This window comes from Paramormyrops kingsleyae, chromosome 10 (genome assembly GCF_048594095.1).
Source record: "Paramormyrops kingsleyae isolate MSU_618 chromosome 10, PKINGS_0.4, whole genome shotgun sequence".
NCBI lineage: Eukaryota > Metazoa > Chordata > Actinopteri > Osteoglossiformes > Mormyridae > Paramormyrops > Paramormyrops kingsleyae.
Window position 1 is genome coordinate 33,410,364 of NC_132806.1, and position 19,441 is coordinate 33,429,804.

At 50.4% G+C, this 19,441-nt stretch overlaps 1 protein-coding gene across 1 annotated transcript in view; it reads left to right on the plus strand.

Annotated features, from left to right (window-relative positions):
- Positions 1-15,996, plus strand: part of LOC111833361 (BTB/POZ domain-containing protein KCTD16-like) — a 47,155-nt gene extending 31,159 nt beyond the window's left edge. The window contains exon 4 of the mRNA XM_023791556.2: positions 11,978-15,996. Within this exon, the coding sequence (XP_023647324.1) occupies positions 11,978-12,441 (464 nt within the window). The 3' untranslated portion in view covers positions 12,442-15,996. The remainder of the gene's footprint in view (positions 1-11,977) is intronic.
- The last annotated feature ends 3,445 nt before the right edge of the window (positions 15,997-19,441 follow it).

The following is a 19,441-nucleotide window of genomic DNA, read 5'->3' on the forward strand; positions in this document are numbered from 1 at the left end:
GAGGGGTGACTTGGGGCTGCCATCCTGGATAAGTTTCAAAGTGCCGTTATAATTGTCATCCATCTTCCAGATTCTTTTTTCTGGTCACGGTCGCCGGAGGAAAAATGCCTCAGTCCTCATATGGCGGGAAAGTGAAGAAGATCTAAGGATGTCACATAAATCACCTGCAAGGGCAACATTACTTTTAGTCGTCAAAAAAGAAGGCATATTTCCCCCTTAACTCTATAAGAGCTTTACAGAGTGACATGTTATGGATGGATCCCTTCAGTCAGATTCTCCTCTCTCTCTCTCTTTGTTCTGTTCTTTCTCAGAAAAGCGAAAAGATGGTGAAGCAGGACAGTGCAAAGCAGACTGTTCAAGGATCAGGGCCAGCCATGTGTTTCTATCCACAGGGGTCTCCTCTGTCCCCAAGCGGAGCACAGCGGCTGATTGGTCGATGGCTCTAATAGTCGTATTTCTAGAGTGTAAAGTGCAGGTTGGCTGTGCAGAGCAGGGAGGTGGAAGGAAGGGAAGCCTAGATATTTATAAATAGACTGACTGTTCCCACAAGCGCTGAGGACTGTCTACTCAGCTTTTTGTCAATTAGCTGAATGAATCGTGACTTCCAGACAGATAGGGGGCCATTTTTCACTGGAAGGCCTGGATGTGTTCGGCAGGCGAGAACAGCTTTTCTTCTAGCATGAAGTGGGCTGTTGCAGCCCCTGGTCGACACACTGCCCCCTGCAGCCTCCCTGCTGTCATTGTAATATTTGCCATAAAGTGGTTAGATTTCAGAAGCTGAAACGTTGCTAATTCTGTTTGCTGGGGGTCTGGGGAACGTTCCGAGAGGGCTGGCGTCTCCTGTCTTTGGTTGGGTTCTCCATGGATAGGCTTCCTCTCACTAAAGACGTGCGAATGACTGTCAGATACATTGACGAATTGATGCCAGCCCCTTGCGTCTCTGAGTGAACGTGTGTTCTTGTGTGTTCTTGTGTGTTCTTGTGTGTTCTTGTGTGTTCTTGTGTGTTTGGGTGTGTAGTTAACCTGCAGTGACCTGACTTCCTAACCAGGGGGTACCTTGTCTTACACTGGATTAGCCGTGGTCAACAAAGAGCTGAACGGATGAAGGTTTTTCAACAAAAGTACTGAGAAGGTACTTTGGGGGATCAGGGTTAGACTCAGCACATATTTCTTGCTCACAGGTGCAAAACCTTCTGAAATCTCAATAACTTCTGAACGTAGCACAAACTTTGATTGGATGGGAGCCCATCCATCCATCCATCCATCCATCCATCCAGGGCAGCAGTCTAAGCAGGGATGCCCAGACCTCCCTCTCACCAGCCACATCCGCCAGCATGACCAGGGGGAATCCCAAGGCGTTCTCAGGCCAGCGTGTCCTGGGTCTGCTCAGGGGTCTCCTCCTGATTGGACATGCCTGAAACACCTCACCAGGGAGCCGTCCAGGAGGCGTCCTAGATAGATGCCCGAACCACCTCAACTGGCTCCTTTTAACGCAGCGGCTCTATTTTGAGCTCCTTCTGAATATCTGAGCTCCTCCCCCTCTCTCTAAGGCTGAGCTCAGTCACCCTGTGAAGGAAACTCATTTCTGCCGCTTGTATCAATCTCATTCTTTCAGTCACTATCCAAAGCTCATGCCCATAGGTGAGGGTAGGAACGTAGATCGACTGGCAAATCGAAAGCATCTCCTTGAATTTGGCCAATCTGTTTCATTGCCTCAGACAGAGATCCTTCAGCAGAGACATAGGAATGCTGTGATTGGATGAAGCAGCTGGTTAATTATGATGTGATTTTGTGTCCTGCTTTGATATTTGGTGGGGGGGGGGGGGGGGGGGTGTGCCTGCTCTGCTGCCGCTGCATGTGTCCCCAAATTCAAAGCACCATCCCAGTCTCTAGCTCATGCATCGCTTCGTGTGGTAATGAGGCCCCTGGGAATGGTGTCATTGATTTAAAGGCTCCTTGAAATTCACTTAGAAATGTAGGCGTGTTCGCGGAGTACAGTGATGACGGCACATTGGCAGGACGCTCTGCTCAGAGTCCCTTTTAAAGCAGCTTCCTGTCCCAGAGTGCCCTCCGGGGACCTATTCCCCGGCGCTCTCTTCTCCTGACTCCGTCTGAACATGTCAGCTAGATTGAACCTTGCTGCCAGTTTGCCATTCCTCAAAGGGAAGGACCCCATTAACTACAGGCAGCTGTGACGACCAAACTGTGCCAACGCAGCTCTGCCCGGAACCTTCCGGAGTGTTCTGGGCTGAAGAACGTCTCCTGACTGTTTAAAATTCATGCGTCACGTTCTGCCTTTGCCCAGGCAAGCCTGCTTGAACACTGGCACTCAGATATAGGGCCACATATGGGTTTTAATTACTCACACACAAGTTTTAATTGCTGGTAGATAGATATCTCTGCGGGGCCTTTGTCCTCAAAGACCGCGAGATTCTGGGGTAAGGCCACCATCATTCGCCATGTGAAACTTCTGGCCTGAAACATGCTCCTGGCCACTGGACATAGTGCTAATTTGTAAGTACCTTTTATTAGCCTGTGCCATTCGCTGTCAGCATGCTGGCCTATAGGACAGTGAATAAGGGGGCGGAGGTGAGGCGATGGGAATCTTCAGAGCGGCAATCTCTATGGAAGGCGCTTTGGAGAAATTCCACTCATTCGGAGCTCCGTTGTGAGGCACAGGCCTTCAGCACAGGCAGACCGGCGCTCCGGCATCAGAGCTACCTGTGAGGCACAGGCCTTCAGCACAGGCAGACCGGCGCTCCGGCATCAGAGCTACCTGTGAGGCACAGGCCTTCAGCACAGGCAGACCGGCGCTCCGGCATCAGAGCTACCTCTGAGGCACAGGCCTTCAGCACAGGCAGACTGGAACTACGGTGCCAGAGCCCCTTGTGATGCACAAGCCTTTATCACGGGTAGACCAGCAGTCCAGCGTCAGTGCCGTTTGGCGGCCAAGACCCACGTTTGCCGGCACAGACCCAGGTTTGGTGGCACAGACCCACGTTTGCCGGCACAGACCCAGGTTTGGTGGCACAGACCCAGGTTTGGTGGCACAGACCCATGTTTGCCGGCATGGACCTCGGTTTGGCTTGAGATGCATCTAACACTTGTCAGCATCTCTTTGTGGACATAGCAGCACAAGCAGCAGAAAAGGTCCATGGCTGGGAGGGGGGGATGTCTGCTGCCTGCGGGCTTGTGGATCCACTGGGCTTCTGGGCTTTTTGCCAGTTCCCCAGTTTTCTTGGCAGTCTGCTCATTCATTTAGGGGTAAAACCTCTACATACACCTCTGTCACTGGTGGTGGTGAGGAGATCTTAACACTGAGGTGGGAAGGGTCTGGGGGCATTACCAAGGGATACGCTGACTGCCTCGGGAAGCTGCTCTAGGACCACTGCCGGGGTGGCCGGCCTGCGGACTCAGGGTCCAAATGCCCCGTAAAGGGGCTCTAGGTGATCCTTGGCTGTGGGTTACTCCAGATGCATTTCGGCTGAGAGGCAGAGCTTGACTTCAGCTTTAACACACACAGTGAGATTGCGGCATAATGACATAAAGAGAGAAACCCCCCCAAGCCCCGACACACAGTGTGAAACACCAAAACAGCCCACAGCGCAGAGTGGATTGAGTCCACAAACACGCACACACACTGTGGGAAACAGAACATGGTGTTTCTCCACAGCACCAGACCCAGCAAAAACAAAAGGGCAGGCTAGCAACGCGGTCCACCAGGGCGGCGCTGTTCCTAGGCGACAGTCCCGGGGGCCCAGCCTGCAGGAGTGCTGTGGAGATGGGAAGGAAAGTTTCAACCAGAAAGCCCCTAGGGGTGTTCCTGAAGCAGCTTCCGGAGAGTGACACCTCGCGGATGATGGGGAATTCCAGGCTGACATGATTTCATAAGCTCATTACTTTGTTCCACATTTCACATATATTCCTTTATATTTCCCAGCTGACATATCACTCCACACACCCTCCCTATTTCCAAAGGCCAATCCATTATTTAAATAGCTGCATTCAATTTGTGTGATTTTATACATTACAAAATAATGATTTCGTTATAAACAAATAGCCCATGACACAAGCAATATTTCATACCAACGATTACATGAAATTCTGCCGTAAAATTAATAATAATTTGTTCAATTTTCCAGGCACAATGGCAGTAATTAGGCGAAATAACTGAAACGCATTAACCCGCAAGGCTTTAATGGAACCAGTAATGGCAGAAGGTTACGAGGCCCGGTGGCCATATTGAGAAGTCGACTTGGCTTGACGGGTTGCTATGGTGATGCAGGAGAAGGTAACCATGACGCGTTTCAAACTGCCATGACCCAGAAACACAGAATAACAAACTTAACTGCTGACAATCGTTATCTCAAAACACGCTTGTTACTCTGACAGAGACAGCCTTGATAAGTCAGAAAATCATGACAGGGATGATAACAGGAGGGGGGGGATTTGCTTATAGTTTTTTTAAGTAATGTTTTTGCTGCTAAATCCGTTAGCATGCTGTCTGGATTAGCGAGGGCTGTCATTCAGGACGCGATTCGCTGCCTCTCCATTGATCTGTCACTGTGTTGACCTTTGAGCTGGGGTGGGGTGGGGGGGGGGGGGGGACACCAGGAAGCAGATAGGGAGAAGATGCATGTGATCACACCAATGAGGCCAGGCTGAGGTAGGGCCGGTTGGGATATATATTACAGATCACGGTCTCCCCGGTCAGGCGCTGCCTTGGGAGTGCATAGAGAGAGGCTCCTTCAGGCTGCGCCCCATGGTTATGGTGCATGGAGGCACCCAGGGCTGGCAAAGGGACTGTCTTCCGCACCTGCTGTGTGGAGTGTGACATTAAGAAATAAACATTTTTTTTGGCAAGGGTTTCCCTCACTTCCCTGTCCAGGGTGTCCCCTGCCTTGTGGCCCCTGCAGCCCGGCATAGACCCCAGCCTCCCATGAGCCTGTCCAGGGTGTCCCCTGCCTTGCGGCCCCTGCAGCCCGGCATAGACCCCAGCCTCCCATGAGCCTGTCCAGGGTGTCCCCTGCCTTGTGTCCCCTGCAGCCCGGCATAGACCCCAGCCTCCCATGAGCCTGTCCAGGGTGTCCCCTGCCTTGTGGCCCCTGCAGCCCGGCATAGACCCCAGCCTCCCATGAGCCTGTCCAGGGTGTCCCCTGCCTTGTGTCCCCTGCAGCCCGGCATAGACCCCAGCCTCCCATGAGCCTGTCCAGGGTGTCCCCTGCCTTGCGGCCCCTGCAGCCCGGCATAGACCCCAGCCTCCCATGAGCCTGTCCAGGGTGTCCCCTGCCTTGTGGCCCCTGGAGCCCGGCATAGACCCCAGCCTCCCATGAGCCTGTCCAGGGTGTCCCCTGCCTTGTGGCCCCTGCAGCCCGGCATAGACCCCAGCCTCCCATGAGCCTGTCCAGGGTGTCCCCTGCCTTGTGGCCCCTGCAGCCCGGCATAGACCCCAGCCTCCCATGATGCTGTCCAGCATGAGCAGCTGAACGATGAATGGATGGATCTGTGTGAGTCTGAACAGCGATTCTTGATGTCGCTTCAGTGATCCGTGCCTGTAGGTTTTTCGACTTTATGAAATGTAAGCTGACAAGCTGGCTGGAATGTGAATTATGTATTCAATACCGTCAGTATCCCTGCCACGTGTGCAGGGGGCCTGCAGACGTCTCTTATCAGATTATACTTTGGGTGGGGGTTTCACCGTCTTGTGCTACTGACGGGGGGGGGGGGGGGCATTCCCAAGAGTGGTGTGTGATGCATTATTCTGCGATCCTTAGGGTATTCTCAAAAAGATGCCATTAATATGGAAACGGACTAATCATGTTGTTCCCTTTCCTAGACTTTCTGCATTAAACATGTAATGGAATAGATGTGGGAGAGATTATATTAGACATGTATCCCAAGAAGGGTGAAATACTGCATTTATTACAATCACCGGCTACAGGATTTATTATTTTAAGCGACAGGGATCTGAATGAGTTTATGGATAAAGCAATTTGATGTTGAAAGATGAAAGAGCTAAACTAGTTTCCTGCAGGTTTGGTATGAAAAAAGCCTTGACTTTAGAAACCAAACAACAGCATCAAATTAAAGCCATGTATTCTGTACAGATGGAAGTTTGAGGTTATATTATCCCACCTCACAAAGGTTTAGGTTAAACTTTCATTACATATCATGGCTTCGTATTTAATGTTGACAAAAGGATTTTAAGAGGGATTAATTTTCTCAGCTCTGTTTATGAAGTGCAGTAGTTGTATGTGGTAACTGCCCTCATCTCACCAGGGCATGTGTGCAGGCAGGGGTGATGACACCACTGTCAGAGCTGCAAAGACACTTCACAGGCCCCATATCACCCTGATGTCTGAGTGGGAAGTGGTGCCCTCACAGTGCCTGTCAGGAATAAGTGGGAAGTGGTGCCCTGACAGTGCCTGTCAGGAATAAGTGGGAAGTGGTGCCCTGACAGTGCCTGTCAGGAATAAGTGGGAAGTGGTGCCCTGACAGTGCCTGTCAGGAATAAGTGGGAAGTGGTGCCCTCACAGTGCCTGTCAGGAATAAGTGGGAAGTGGTGCCCTGACAGTGCCTGTCAGGAATAAGTGGGAAGTGGTGCCCTCACAGTGCCTGTCAGGAATAAGTGGGAAGTGGTGCCCTGACAGTGCCTGTCAGGAATAAGTGGGAAGTGGTGCCCTCACAGTGCCTGTCAGGAATAAGTGGGAAGTGGTGCCCTCACAGTGCCTGTCAGGAATAAGTGGGAAGTGGTGCCCTCACAGTGCCTGTCAGGAATAAGTGGGAAGTGGTGCCCTCACAGTGCCTGTCAGGAATAAGTGGGAAGTGATGCCCTCACAGTGCCTGTCAGGAATAAGTGGGAAGTGGTGCCCTCACAGTGCCTGTCAGGAATAAGTGGGAAGTGGTGCCCTCACAGTGCCTGTCAGGAATAAGTGGGAAGTGGTGCCCTCACAGTGCCTGTCAGGAATAAGTGGGAAGTGGTGCCCTCACAGTGCCTGTCAGGAATAAGTGGGAAGTGGTGCTCTCACAGTGCCTGTCAGGAATAAGTGGGAAGTGGTGCCCTCACAGTGCCTGTCAGGAATAAGTGGGAAGTGGTGCCCTCACAGTGCCTGTCAGGAATAAGTGGGAAGTGGTGCCCTCACAGTGCCTGTCAGGAATAAGTGGGAAGTGGTGCCCTCACAGTGCCTGTCAGGAATAAGTGGGAAGTGGTGCCCTGACAGTGCCTGTCAGGAATAAGTGGGAAGTGGTGCCCTCACAGTGCCTGTCAGGAATAAGTGGGAAGTGGTGCCCTCACAGTGCCTGTCAGGAATAAGTGGGAAGTGGTGCCCTCACAGTGCCTGTCAGGAATAAGTGGGAAGTGGTGCCCTCACAGTGCCTGTCAGGAATAAGTGGGAAGTGGTGCCCTCACAGTGCCTGTCAGGAATAAGTGGGAAGTGGTGCTCTCACAGTGCCTGTCAGGAATAAAAAGGTGCCAGGCAAGACAAGTGTCTCCAGGCAGAAAAGTTGCAATCCTGTGATATGTTCTGGCTAACAAGGGCCAGTGTAATGATCATAGCTGGCTTGGCTAGTGGTGGGAATACACCAAAGCAGCACTTAAACCTATTTCACTAACATGTTTTTTTTTCAGTTTGGTGTTTGTTACCCACTATCGGAGTCCAATTTATCATTTTTAAAATGAACACTGCTGTGAAATGAGGTCCACTCCCATGATGCAGGGACTGTGAAACATTTAACATGTACATATTTAAGCTATCTGTTTTTGCACATATACACAGGCTTTGGTAGTATATGCAGATGTGAATGCACTTTGTAACTGTATGCAGTGAGAGCTCCCAGGCTTTTTCGGGCCACTCTTCACATTCATCACAGCACATCCTGCTCCCTTAATCAGCGCCTAACTGCAATCAGCAGAGTGCCCTTCCGCATGGTTCCATCCAAACTGTGTGAAAGTGTCATTTTCAGGCCCTGCACTTTACTTTAGCCTCGTTAATTATGCATCGTGCTTCCAGATAGCTCCTCTCCTGTCTTCCATCACGAAACCACAGATAAACGGAGCCCACGGAGTCATTATTTCCCACAGTTCTGGCTAGAAAAAGGGGCTGTTGCTGAAGTACTTGCATCATAGGTTTCCTCTGGCCATATTTTCTACTCGGCAATTTCCCCCTGGCATTTGTCACCATGACTTCGGCATACCCTGGCTATTTTATTTAGACGAGGAAATTGGCTGCTGACAGATTTAGCAATATGACCGAGTCAGGGTCCATTTTTCAAAACACCAATTAGGGGGAGTCCGCCCATCGATCAGGAGACCTTCTATACGTGGCGCGACACGAATGGATGCGGGGTCCGCCGCGACACAATAAGCCAGGGCCGCAGTCCCAGCCCCCGCACCAGGTAACAGCTGGGCCCTGTGCTCGCTGGGGGCACCTGAGGTGATTATCCAGTCTCTGTATGCATTAGACATACTGCGGTATCCAAACTGTCAGGTGTCCCTCCATATTGCGGGGTGGCTGCTCTAAAACACTCTGCGTGAAACCATCTGAGACTGCATTACACCGCTAACTGTGCTAACTGCGCTAACTAATAAGTAATGGCTGCCTAATGCTGTGCTGTGCTGAAGGGCAGCGTGGCGGGTGAAAGTTAGTCCTACTAAAGAAGGAAGGCGAATGCAGAGACACTGGCTAAGAGCCTTAGCAGCAATGGCAGCCTTGCTGCGTGAGCGTGAGCGACGATGACTGCCGATAAGGAGCAGACAGCTCCACTTAGGGTAATTGGGAAGAATAAAACAATATTATGGGCATCATGGTGTGGCACATCTAATTACTCTGATTATAATGCAGATAATAAAAAGCGGCTAATAAAGTCTGCAGCCTTCCCGTTGGGGGGGTTCCGGCAGTGTGTTCCTCTGTCTGCCTGCCAAGGGCACCGCGCCGCTGTGGAGCTAAAGCTGATGCCTGCATGCAGGCTTTTAATTAGCAGCATGTTTCTGGTGGTATATCTATTCATCCATCCGTCCATTTTCTGTAACCACTTGTTCTATTTTCAGGGCCGCAGGGGGTCCAGAGCTTATGGGCACAAGGCAGGGAACAACCCAGGGTGGGGCACTGACCCAGCACAGGGCACAAGGGGAACAACCCAGGGTGGGGCACTGACCCAGCACAGGGCACAAGGCAGGGAACAGCCCAGGATGGGGCACTGACCCAGCACAGGGCACAAGGCAGGGAACAACCCAGCACAGGGCACTCACTCACCATTCAACACATGCACACCTACGGGCAGTTGGGTAACTCCAATTAGCCCCAGCATGTTTTGGTCTGTGAGGAGGGGGGGGGGGGCGGAGTACCCAGAGGATGCTGACCACTGCACTGCTCCTCTGGTGGTACACGTAACTGGAAATAACAATTTTAAGCAATTACTAAATATTTCATGCAATAAAGAATAGTACCCATACTACCAGGAACTCCTGCTTATTGGACGAGTAGCTATGGGAATGGCAGAGATCCTAAGTGCAGTACGTAATGTGTAAAGACGCATAGCCCAGACACCTTACGCCAGCCAGCCATGCACAGCATGACCCTAAGGTCCCTATTGTGCTTTCTGCAAAAAGACCCCAGGCACTCCTTCATTTCTCATGCAGCCATCGTAACCATAAAACATTTCTCCAAAGTACAGGAAAAAGCACATTTTGTCAGGAATGAATTTTCTTTCCTACGTTTTAGCTTCCTCAAAAAATTGATTGCGAAGTCAGTTTCCAGGTGTTAAATGGACACATTGTGGGCCTGCATTTCTCCGAAGAGAACGGCGTCCCTTAAAAGGCAGACAGCCGGTTCCTTTCAGGGTGCACAGCAGGATGTCGGGGCCGCGGTTCCTTTCAGGGTGCGTTTAGCACCATTGCTGAGCACTATGCAGTACCTGCAGTACCTGCAGCTCGGGAAATAGCAGGGCATCGTTAACTCTCTATTTTCTGTTTGTCAGCAAGACGACACAGCAGTGGTGGAAAGTTCAGGTCCAGGAAATAAAAATCCAGACCAAGATTTTGTTTCAACCAACCAGTAGCGCGTAAAGAGTCACAGTCACAGAGTACTATAGTGGTTGGTTGAAATAAAACCTTGGTCTGGATTTTTACTTCCTGGACCTGAACTATCCACCGCTGTCTTGTGTTTCTGAGCCTGCGGAGGCCCAAAGCTGGCTTTCACTGGCTTAAACTGGCAATACAAAAAGTCTATGTGAAATAATCCCTTCAGTGGTGAGAATATGAATGTTACTCTTGTGGTTTTATGTTCAAATATTGCGGTCTTTTTTTAAAATACAATTTAATGTATTTTTTTGAAATGCGATTTAATATATCTTCAATAAGGACATGCTATACAGGATTTAGTAGCGAATGAAAGTGCTGACTGAAAAGCCTCACACAGTAAGCATATGTACCTTGCATCTTACAGTTTTCACTGCTTACTTGAAATGAAAACCCATGATTCCTGAACTGCAAACTTGGCCAAAAGGTCAAACGGATCTCACTGTGGTAACTTCTGCCTGTAAGCCCGTTATTAAACACCCTTGTCACTGGCTTTCACTCCTGCTGGGATGGAGTGTCCAGGACGCCCCCTGCCTGTGCCCTGTGCTTTCAGAAGACCACCATGACCCAGCCATGGATAAGTGGGTGTGGAAGATGGGTGACTGGGCAGTCTGGCCTGTTATGGCGCCCCCTAGCTTCACAACAGAGCCATTAGTAAATAAATATTTTTGCCACACCCACACAATCATCTACGAGGAGAGAAAGATGTCTGTGATTCAACGCTGCTCTCTGCGTGTGTGGGTGTGTAGATAATTTTGTTTTTATTCCTGTCACTTTTAGTCAGAAATCAAGTCCCCGTGTAGTGTGACTGTAATCCCTCCTTAAGGATCATTTGTAAGCACACTGCAAGCACTTAAACTGGCAACATAATTGATTGTGGTCAGAATCTTCTTTGGCTCTGGAGTTTAAGCATGGCCTCAGTCAACCTTTCGCTAACAGACCTGTGTGCAAATTCTGGCCTCTCAAAATGGCACATGGAATTTAGCTTTTCATGTTCCTTGACCCCTGTCCCACTTACGCTGGAGGGATCCTGCCCACAGCAGGAACGTACCTAAGGGGCAGGGAGGTACCTAACGGGCAGGGAGGTACCTAACGGGCAGGGAGGTACCTAACGGGCCGGGACGTACCTAGCGGGCGGGGACGTACCTAGCGGGCGGGGAGGTATTTAACGGGCGGGGAGGTACCTAACGGACGGGGACGTACCTAGCGGGCGGGTAGGTACCTAACGAGCAGGAACGTACCTAAGGGGCAGGGAGGTACCTAACGGGCAGGGAGGTACCTAACGGGCAGGGAGGTACCTAACGGGCGGGGAGGTACCTAGCGGGCGGGGAGGTACCTAGCGGGCGGGGACATACGTAGCGGGCAGGGAGGTACCTAACGGACGGGGACGTACCTAGCGGGCGGGTAGGTACCTAACGGGCAGGGAGGTACCTAGCGGGCAGGGAGGTACCTAGCGGGCAGGGAGGTACCTAACGGGCGGGGACGTACCTAACGGGCGGGGAGGTACCTAGCGGGCGGGGAGGTACCTAACGGGCGGGGACATACGTAGCGGGCAGGGAGGTACCTAACGGGCAGGGAGGTACCTAACGGGCAGGGACGTACCTAGCAGTTTGGTACCTAACAGCAGGGTGGCAGCTAACAACAGCTAGCTACACTGTAGAGTAAAAATCTTAGAGTATGTTATTTTGTCATTGATCAGAACCCCACCTAGATTAAATTATTAATGGGGGCTTCCTATCCTTCACATTATCAGAAATGCTGTGTCTCCACCATACTTTGGGCTGGTTTCTCTATATAGTGAAGTTGTATTATAACTTTATGGATCACAGTGAAGTGCAGCTTCACACAGCTGGCTTGTTTTCCTAGCCCCGGTCCCTCTGATCTCTGGCTTATCTTTTCCAGGTGGGTCGTCAAGGTGGTCGTCTCCTCACTGCGACTGCTGCTGCAAGACCCACAAGGGCGATCGCGAGGGCGAGAGCGGCACCTCCGGACACGATCTGACCACCTCCAGCTCAGAGAGCCAGTCGGAGGCAAGCTCACCACAGGGCACCGTCATCTGCGGACCTGTCAGCCGCCAGTGCAACATACAGACCCTGGACCGACCCGCTAAGAAGGGGCCTGTGCAGATCCTGCAGCAGCCTGAGGTGCGTAGGAAGAGCGACCTGCTGCGCACGCTGACTGCCGGCTCCCGTGACACCAGTGGAGGAGGTTCTGGTGGCAAGAAGAAGCCTGCCAAGGAGAAGATGACTGTGGAGGAGGAGCTCGAGAAGTGCATCCAGGACTTCCACAAGATCAAGATCCCCGAACGCTTTCCCGAGAGGAAGTACATGTGGCAGTCAGAGCTGCTGCGCAAATACCACTTGTGAGGAGGCGAGGGGGGTACGTCCATTGGAGGGTACCTCCAGTGGGCCATATGCTCAATGGAGGGTACATCCAGAGGGGCATATGTCCAGTGGAGGGTACATCCAGTGGAGGGTACATCCAGAGGGGCGTACATCCAGTGGAGGGTACATCCACAGGAGTGCGCATCCAGTGGAGAGTACATTCTGAGGGGTGTACATCCAGAGGGACGTAGTTCCAGTGGAGGATACATACAGGGGGGCGTACGTCCAGTGGAAGGTACATCCAGAGGGGCGTACATCTAGAAGGGCGTACATCCAGTGGAGGGTACATCCAGAGGGGCGTACGTGTAATGGAAGGTACATCTAGAAGGGCGTACCTCCAGTGGAGGGTATATCTAGAAGGGCGTACATCCAGTGGAGGGTACATCCAGCGCAGTGTACATACGTGCTGCATCCAGCCTATAGTCTGTGGATAACACTGTGGATAATGGCCACAGTAGGCTAAGTGTTTCCTTTTCACCTTTAAAATAATCCCTGACATTCACAGGATGTACCGTCCCACATGAAAGTGATTCTTAGCCTTCTGCTTTATGAACGTTCATAAAATATGCGTGTGGTGGTGGGACTCAGCGTGCTGGTGAATTTACACGGTGATTACAAAGTCTGTGCGCCCGGCCCCACTGCCAGCTTCCAGGTATTGATGGGGATCTCCTAAATCTGGCCCTCTTCCCCTGGCTGCATGTCAGTAGCGATGATAAATAGGTGGGAAGGTTCCAAAATAAATGTGTAACCCTCATAAATATTTTGTCATGTTCCAAACCCGCAGTCTGAAAATACCTGCTGCTTGTTTGAAATCGATAGCTGGTTTGTATCCACTCTTTTGCAGAATGATGGAGATTAATCCGTAGATGAATACACACTAGTTTGCCGTTGTCTGGGTGTTTGTGGCAGAGTGGGTGAGAGCTGTCACCTCTCAGGCAGATACTGTCCCTCACAGAACAGCCCACAGATCCTCTCAGCACTACAGACTTATTCGGGCACATTAGAATGTCCTCTTTGTATGAGCGGCTGGTTTGGCTTTCAGTGGCCCATCACAGGGCAGAAGGGATGTTGTTCATTGTATACGCCCAAGGGCAGGACACTAGCTAGGCCTCGTAGGTGCAGATTACCTATTTGGAAAGCGTAAGGGTCAAGCGTGTGCAGTGCTGCAGATCAGCAAACAGGATTGCTAATTAATGGAAAATTCGCCTTTCTGGAAAGAGCCTCAGTAAGACTCCGGGGTTGCCTAGTGTCAGTGCGAGGGTGCACACCATGTAGGGGGCGTAACAAGAGTGCCGGTTCCCTTCCGGGTCAAAGGTCGCCACCCTCCTTCAGTTGTGCACTGAGGTCATAGTGACCTGAATGGAGATTACTTTCGTCTGTTTGTTTGTATGTTTGTTTAGACAAGGGTGTAGCTGAAGCTGAGGATGCCCTTTGTGTGCGTCTATCATGGGAATAATGATAGGGAGGTGGTCTGATGTCTGCAGTAATGTGGAAGTGCGTGATGAGCGTGAGAGGCAGCTGGCCTTGGATGACTGGGGTACTGCTAGCTTTGGAACTACTTTGGCAGGTGATACCCAGTTGTATTTGGAGGAACATGAGTAGAATGTAAGCTAGATTAGTTGGCTCAGAAGATGGCTTCTGCCAGTGTGACCATGATGCAGCACTGTTAGCCGCTAACTCAAGCTAACTGTAGTAAATAGTTAATACTACTAAACACAGTTATGAGATCCAGCATTTAAAAATACTCGATATAGGGGGTAATGTTCCTTTAAAGTACACCCTTGAGTACTATAGTTGTTTCAAAAAGAATTGTTTTAGTTCAAATTCAATTAAATCTGGAATAAAGTGTTATTTTCCCAAAGAAATTACATCAAAAACAAGAACACGCCCAAGAAAGTCCCTCAGTGTGCAGAAATAATGTGATTCTGATCGGGTTTATGTCATGTATATACAATTTTTTCACTATGTTACTGCTGCAAAGTTATATTTATTTTTTATATAGAAGAAAAAGTGTCCAGCTGAATTATCTGGTTTTCTGTGCATTAAAACTGAATGTTGACTTGTCTGACACTGACTTTTTCCATAAGAATTCTTGTGTTGTATTTATCTGTGAATAACACTTAAACAAAAATACATAGAAATCCTCTATGTAAATAGTGTATATGAAATACATAATGTGAACACAGATAAAATATGAGTATGAATGAAAAGGGATTAAATTAGAGTCATTTGACATTGCAGAGTCCCGATCAGCCTTACCTCGTTGTGTACAGGGGCTGACACACACTAATGAAAGGGGATGTACAGTGAGGGTGTGTAACTGCAAGGAAGGGGACATAAGCGCAGCCCCCTGTGATCGGCGTTTAGCCCTAAGAGTTCACTCCAAGGCACTTTTCAGGGTATGATAATCCGTGCTCATTTCATAGACAGGGCATTATCCTCTTTGCTTTACTTTTTACCAAAAAATGTTATAATAAACAAACTTCCCAAAGCTATGTTTTTCCCCCGCTACTGAGAGTCTGAAGCTTAGCCGTGAGCTCCTGGCCTCTGTCTCACATGCTCTGTGTAAGTTGTAAAGCAGTCAATGACCACGGGACAGCCCGTAACAGGAGAGGAGAGACTAACAGAGAGAGGAGAGATTAACAGAGAGAGTAACAGGAGAGGAGAGACTAACAGAGAGAGTAACAGGAGAGGAGAGACTAACAGAGAGAGTAACAGGAGAGGAGAGACTAACAGAGAGAGGAGAGACTAACAGAGAGAGTAACAGGAGAGGAGAGACTAACAGAGAGAGGAGAGACTAACAGAGAGTAACAGGAGAGGAGAGACTAACAGAGAGAGGAGAGACTAACAGAGAGAGTAACAGGAGAGGAGAGAGTAACAGGAGAGGAGAGACTAACAGAGAGAGTAACAGGAGAGGAGAGACTAACAGAGAGAGGAGAGACTAACAGAGAGAGTAACAGGAGAGGAGAGACTAACAGAGAGAGGAGAGACTAACAGAGAGTAACAGGAGAGGAGAGACTAACAGAGAGAGTAACAGGAGAGGAGAGACTAACAGAGAGAGGAGAGACTAACAGAGAGAGTAACAGGAGAGGAGAGACTAACAGAGAGAGTAACAGGAGAGGAGAGACTAACAGAGAGAGGAGAGACTAACAGAGAGTAACAGGAGAGGAGAGACTAACAGAGAGAGGAGAGACTAACAGAGAGAGTAACAGGAGAGGAGAGAGTAACAGGAGAGGAGAGACTAACAGAGAGAGTAACAGGAGAGACGCCCACTGGGAGACCGAGCCTAAAAACAAGGATGTTGTGTCGTTTAATGTTCAATTTTTATGAAACGTCTGGAACGTTGTTGTACGCATGCCTAATGTCGATATAATAAATGCTGCAGATTATTAGTATGTTCTAGTGACATTATGTATGAACAAAGCACAATGTGTGGATTGTGTCTGCTACTGTTTCTGTACAGCTGTACACTGTTCCTCATACAGACTACTACCTAGGTACAAATTAATTTAATTATGGACATTTGGAAAATGTACATCTAGTTATACATACATATATATATATATATATATATATATATATATATATATATATATATATATTGAAAATAAAGTTTTTATTGTACAAATAAGTGGCTAACCTGTGTCTAAATTGTCTGTAATGTGCGTGTGTGTATCTTCTGTGATGAGCTGGTATCCCGTCCCCCGTATTGTGTCCCCTGTATCCCGTCCCCCGCATTGTATCTCCTGGGATGGGCTGGTATCCCGTCCCCCGTATTGTGTCCCCTGTATCCCGTCCCCCGCATTGTATCTCCTGTGATGGGCTGGTATCCCGTCCCCCGCATTGTATCTCCTGTGATGGGCTGGTATCCTGTCCCCTGCATTATGTCCCCTGTGATGGGCTGGTATCCCGTCCCCTGCATTATGTCCCCTGTGATGGGCTGGTATCCCGTCCCCCGTATTGTGTCCCCTGTATCCCGTCCCCTGCATTGTATCTCCTGTGATGGGCTGGTATCCCGTCCCCCGTATTGTGTCCCCTGTATCCCGTCCCCTGCATTGTATCTCCTGTGATGGGCTGGTATCCCGTCCCCCGCTTTGTGTCCCCTGTGATGGGCTGGTATCCTGTCCCCTGCATTATGTCCCCTGTGATGGGCTGGTATCCCGTCCCCTGCATTATGTCCCCTGTGATGGGCTGGTATCCCGTCCCCTGCATTATGTCCCCTGTGATGGGCTGGTATCCCGTCCCCTGCATTATGTCCCCTGTGATGGGCTGGTATCCCGTCCCCTGCATTATGTCCCCTGTGATGGGCTGGTATCCCGTCCCCTGCATTGCATCTCCTGTGATGGGCTGGTATCCCGTCCCCTGCATTATGTCCCCTGTGATGGGCTGGTATCCCGTCCCCTGCATTGTATCTCCTGTGATGGGCTGGTATCCCATCCCCTGCATTATGTCCCCTGTGATGGGCTGGTATCCCGTCCCCTGCATTATGTCCCCTGTGATGGGCTGGTATCCCGTCCCCTGCATTATGTCCCCTGTGATGGGCTGGTATCCCGTCCCCTGCATTATGTCCCCTGTGATGGGCTGTATTTATCATCATCATCAGACACTTTGTGCTGCTCTGTCCTCCCTTGGGGGTGCAGTGAGTCCCCTCCATCGTATTTTTTTAATGCGGCATGCGGCACTGAGTGACCTGGACAGTGCAGCATGCAGGACAGTTGGAATCCTCCTCCTTTAAAGGCCTGAGAGCAGCACATAAAGAATTATTGTATGGCAACCCCCCCTCCGCCCGCCTGTTAACCTGTAACCATTGGAGTGAGCACCCAATCCCCAGGAGAAGAACACAGCAAGGTACATTTCACATGCGGAAAAATCTGAAATAAAGAGATACACATTCTCTTTAGTCCCTCTATAGCTAATGATTTCATTTTATCTGTATGAAAGAGAGTGAAGAATATTTGCAAATGGCAGGAAAGTGATCCAGTTGTGGCTGTGAATTTAGAATATTACTTTATACAGTATAGAACTTTCAGCTGCAGGACAGACCACCGGGACTGCAGGACAGACAGCCTGCACTACAGGACAGAATGCCAGGACTGCAGGACAGACAGCCTGCTCTACAGGACAGACCACCGGGACTGCAGGACAGACAGCCTGCACTACAGGACAGAATGCCAGGACTGCAGGACAGACAGCCTGCTCTACAGGACAGACCACCGGGACTGCAGGACAGACAGCCTGCACTACAGGACAGAATGCCAGGACTGCAGGACAGACAGCCTGCACTACAGGACAGACCACCGGGACTGCAGGACAGACAGCCTGCACTGCAGGACAAGATGTCTGGACTACAGCACTAACTGTCCACACACCTCTTTTAGTTTTACCAAACTCAGAACTAAAACATTGCTTAACCTGCCTCACTATAGGGGACTCCATCTTGATACCTTAGTCCTTTACTTTTATATTTGATCAGGTTTCTGGGGTGATTGGCAGCTCAGCCTAGCAGGGTCCCCCTCTGTCTCTCTCTGCCCCCCTCTGTCTCTCTCTGCCCCCCTCGGTCTCTCTCTGTCCCCCTCTGTCCCCCTCGGTCTCTCTCTGCCCCCCTCTGTCTCTCTCTGTCCCACCTCTGTCTCTCTCTGCCCCCCTCGGTCTCTCTCTGTCCCCCTCTGTCTCTCTCTGCCCCCCTCTGTCTCTGTCTATCAATTTGCGATCTATAGTCACAGTCTGAGTGCCAACAGCTCTGCCATCCCGGCCAGCCTAGTGGGGCTTTGACCGGCTGTCACCGTTATCTTCAATCTTCGATAAACCAAGGCAATGCCTAATCCAATCAGCATAAGACCTGTTATCAAGGTTCCGAATAGGTAGATATCTTCGATGTCCTCCACGGAAAGAGCTACCAAACACGACCCTCCACTTCTCCCATTCGTCCATCGTGTAGCCAGCTGCGTACGTTCCTGCAGGACAGTCAGGTTCCTCCGAACCTGGGCTTCTTGCCTAGAAGATGGTGTCAATTGCGTTGAGAGACCAGTTGATCAAATCCATGATTTTTCTTAGTTTGGAGAGCAGGGCTGAGAGAGTCTTTCAAAGTATAAGACAGTAAGACAGTAGACTAGACGAGACGAGAGAAGCAAAGCAGGGAAGATAAGGAGAGGGAGAGAAGTGTGTCTGCCTCCGGTGAGAGCCAAGAGAGAGAGATTGGCAGCTCAGCCTAGCAGGGTCCCCCTCTGTCTCTCTCTCTGTCCCCCTCTGTCTCTCTCTGTCCCCCTCTGTCTCTCTCTCTGTCCCCCTCTGTCTCTCTCTGTCCCCCTCGGTCTCTCTCTGTCCCCCTCTGTCTCTCTGTCCCCCTCCGTCTCTCTCTATCCCCCTCTGTCTCTCTCTGTCCCCCTCTGTCTCTCTGTCCCCCTCGGTCTCTCTCTGTCTCTCTCTGTCCCCCTCGGTCTCTCTCTGTCCCCCTCTGTCTCTCTGTCCCCCTCGGTCTCTCTCTGTCCCCCTCTGTCTCTCTCTGTCCCCCTCTGTCTCTCTCTGTCCCCTTCTGTCTCTCTCTGTCCCCCTCTGTCTCTCTCTGTCCCCCTCTGTCTCTCTCTGTCCCCCTCTGTCTCTCTCTCTGTCCCCCTCGGTCTCTCTCTGTCCCCCTCGGTCTCTCTCTGTCCCCCTCTGTCTCTCTCTGCCCCCCTCTGTCTCTCTCTCTGTCCCCCTCTGTCTCTCTCTGTCCCCCTCTGTCTCTCTCTGCCCCCCTCTGTCTCTCTCTGTCCCCCTCTGTCTCTCTCTGTCCCCCTCGGTCCCAGCCACATCAGGTGACTCTACTCCTGCATCTCCTTGTGCTCCATCAAAAGCAAATGGTATTAATAAAATCGCATCAGACCAAGATTTGCATTAATTATCTGCCAACTCACACTTTAGGAAGTGGGTTTACGTGTTGTGAAGGACATTATCTTTAAAGCTCTGAATATGGAGCAGAACTCAAATCAATCAATAGTCAGTA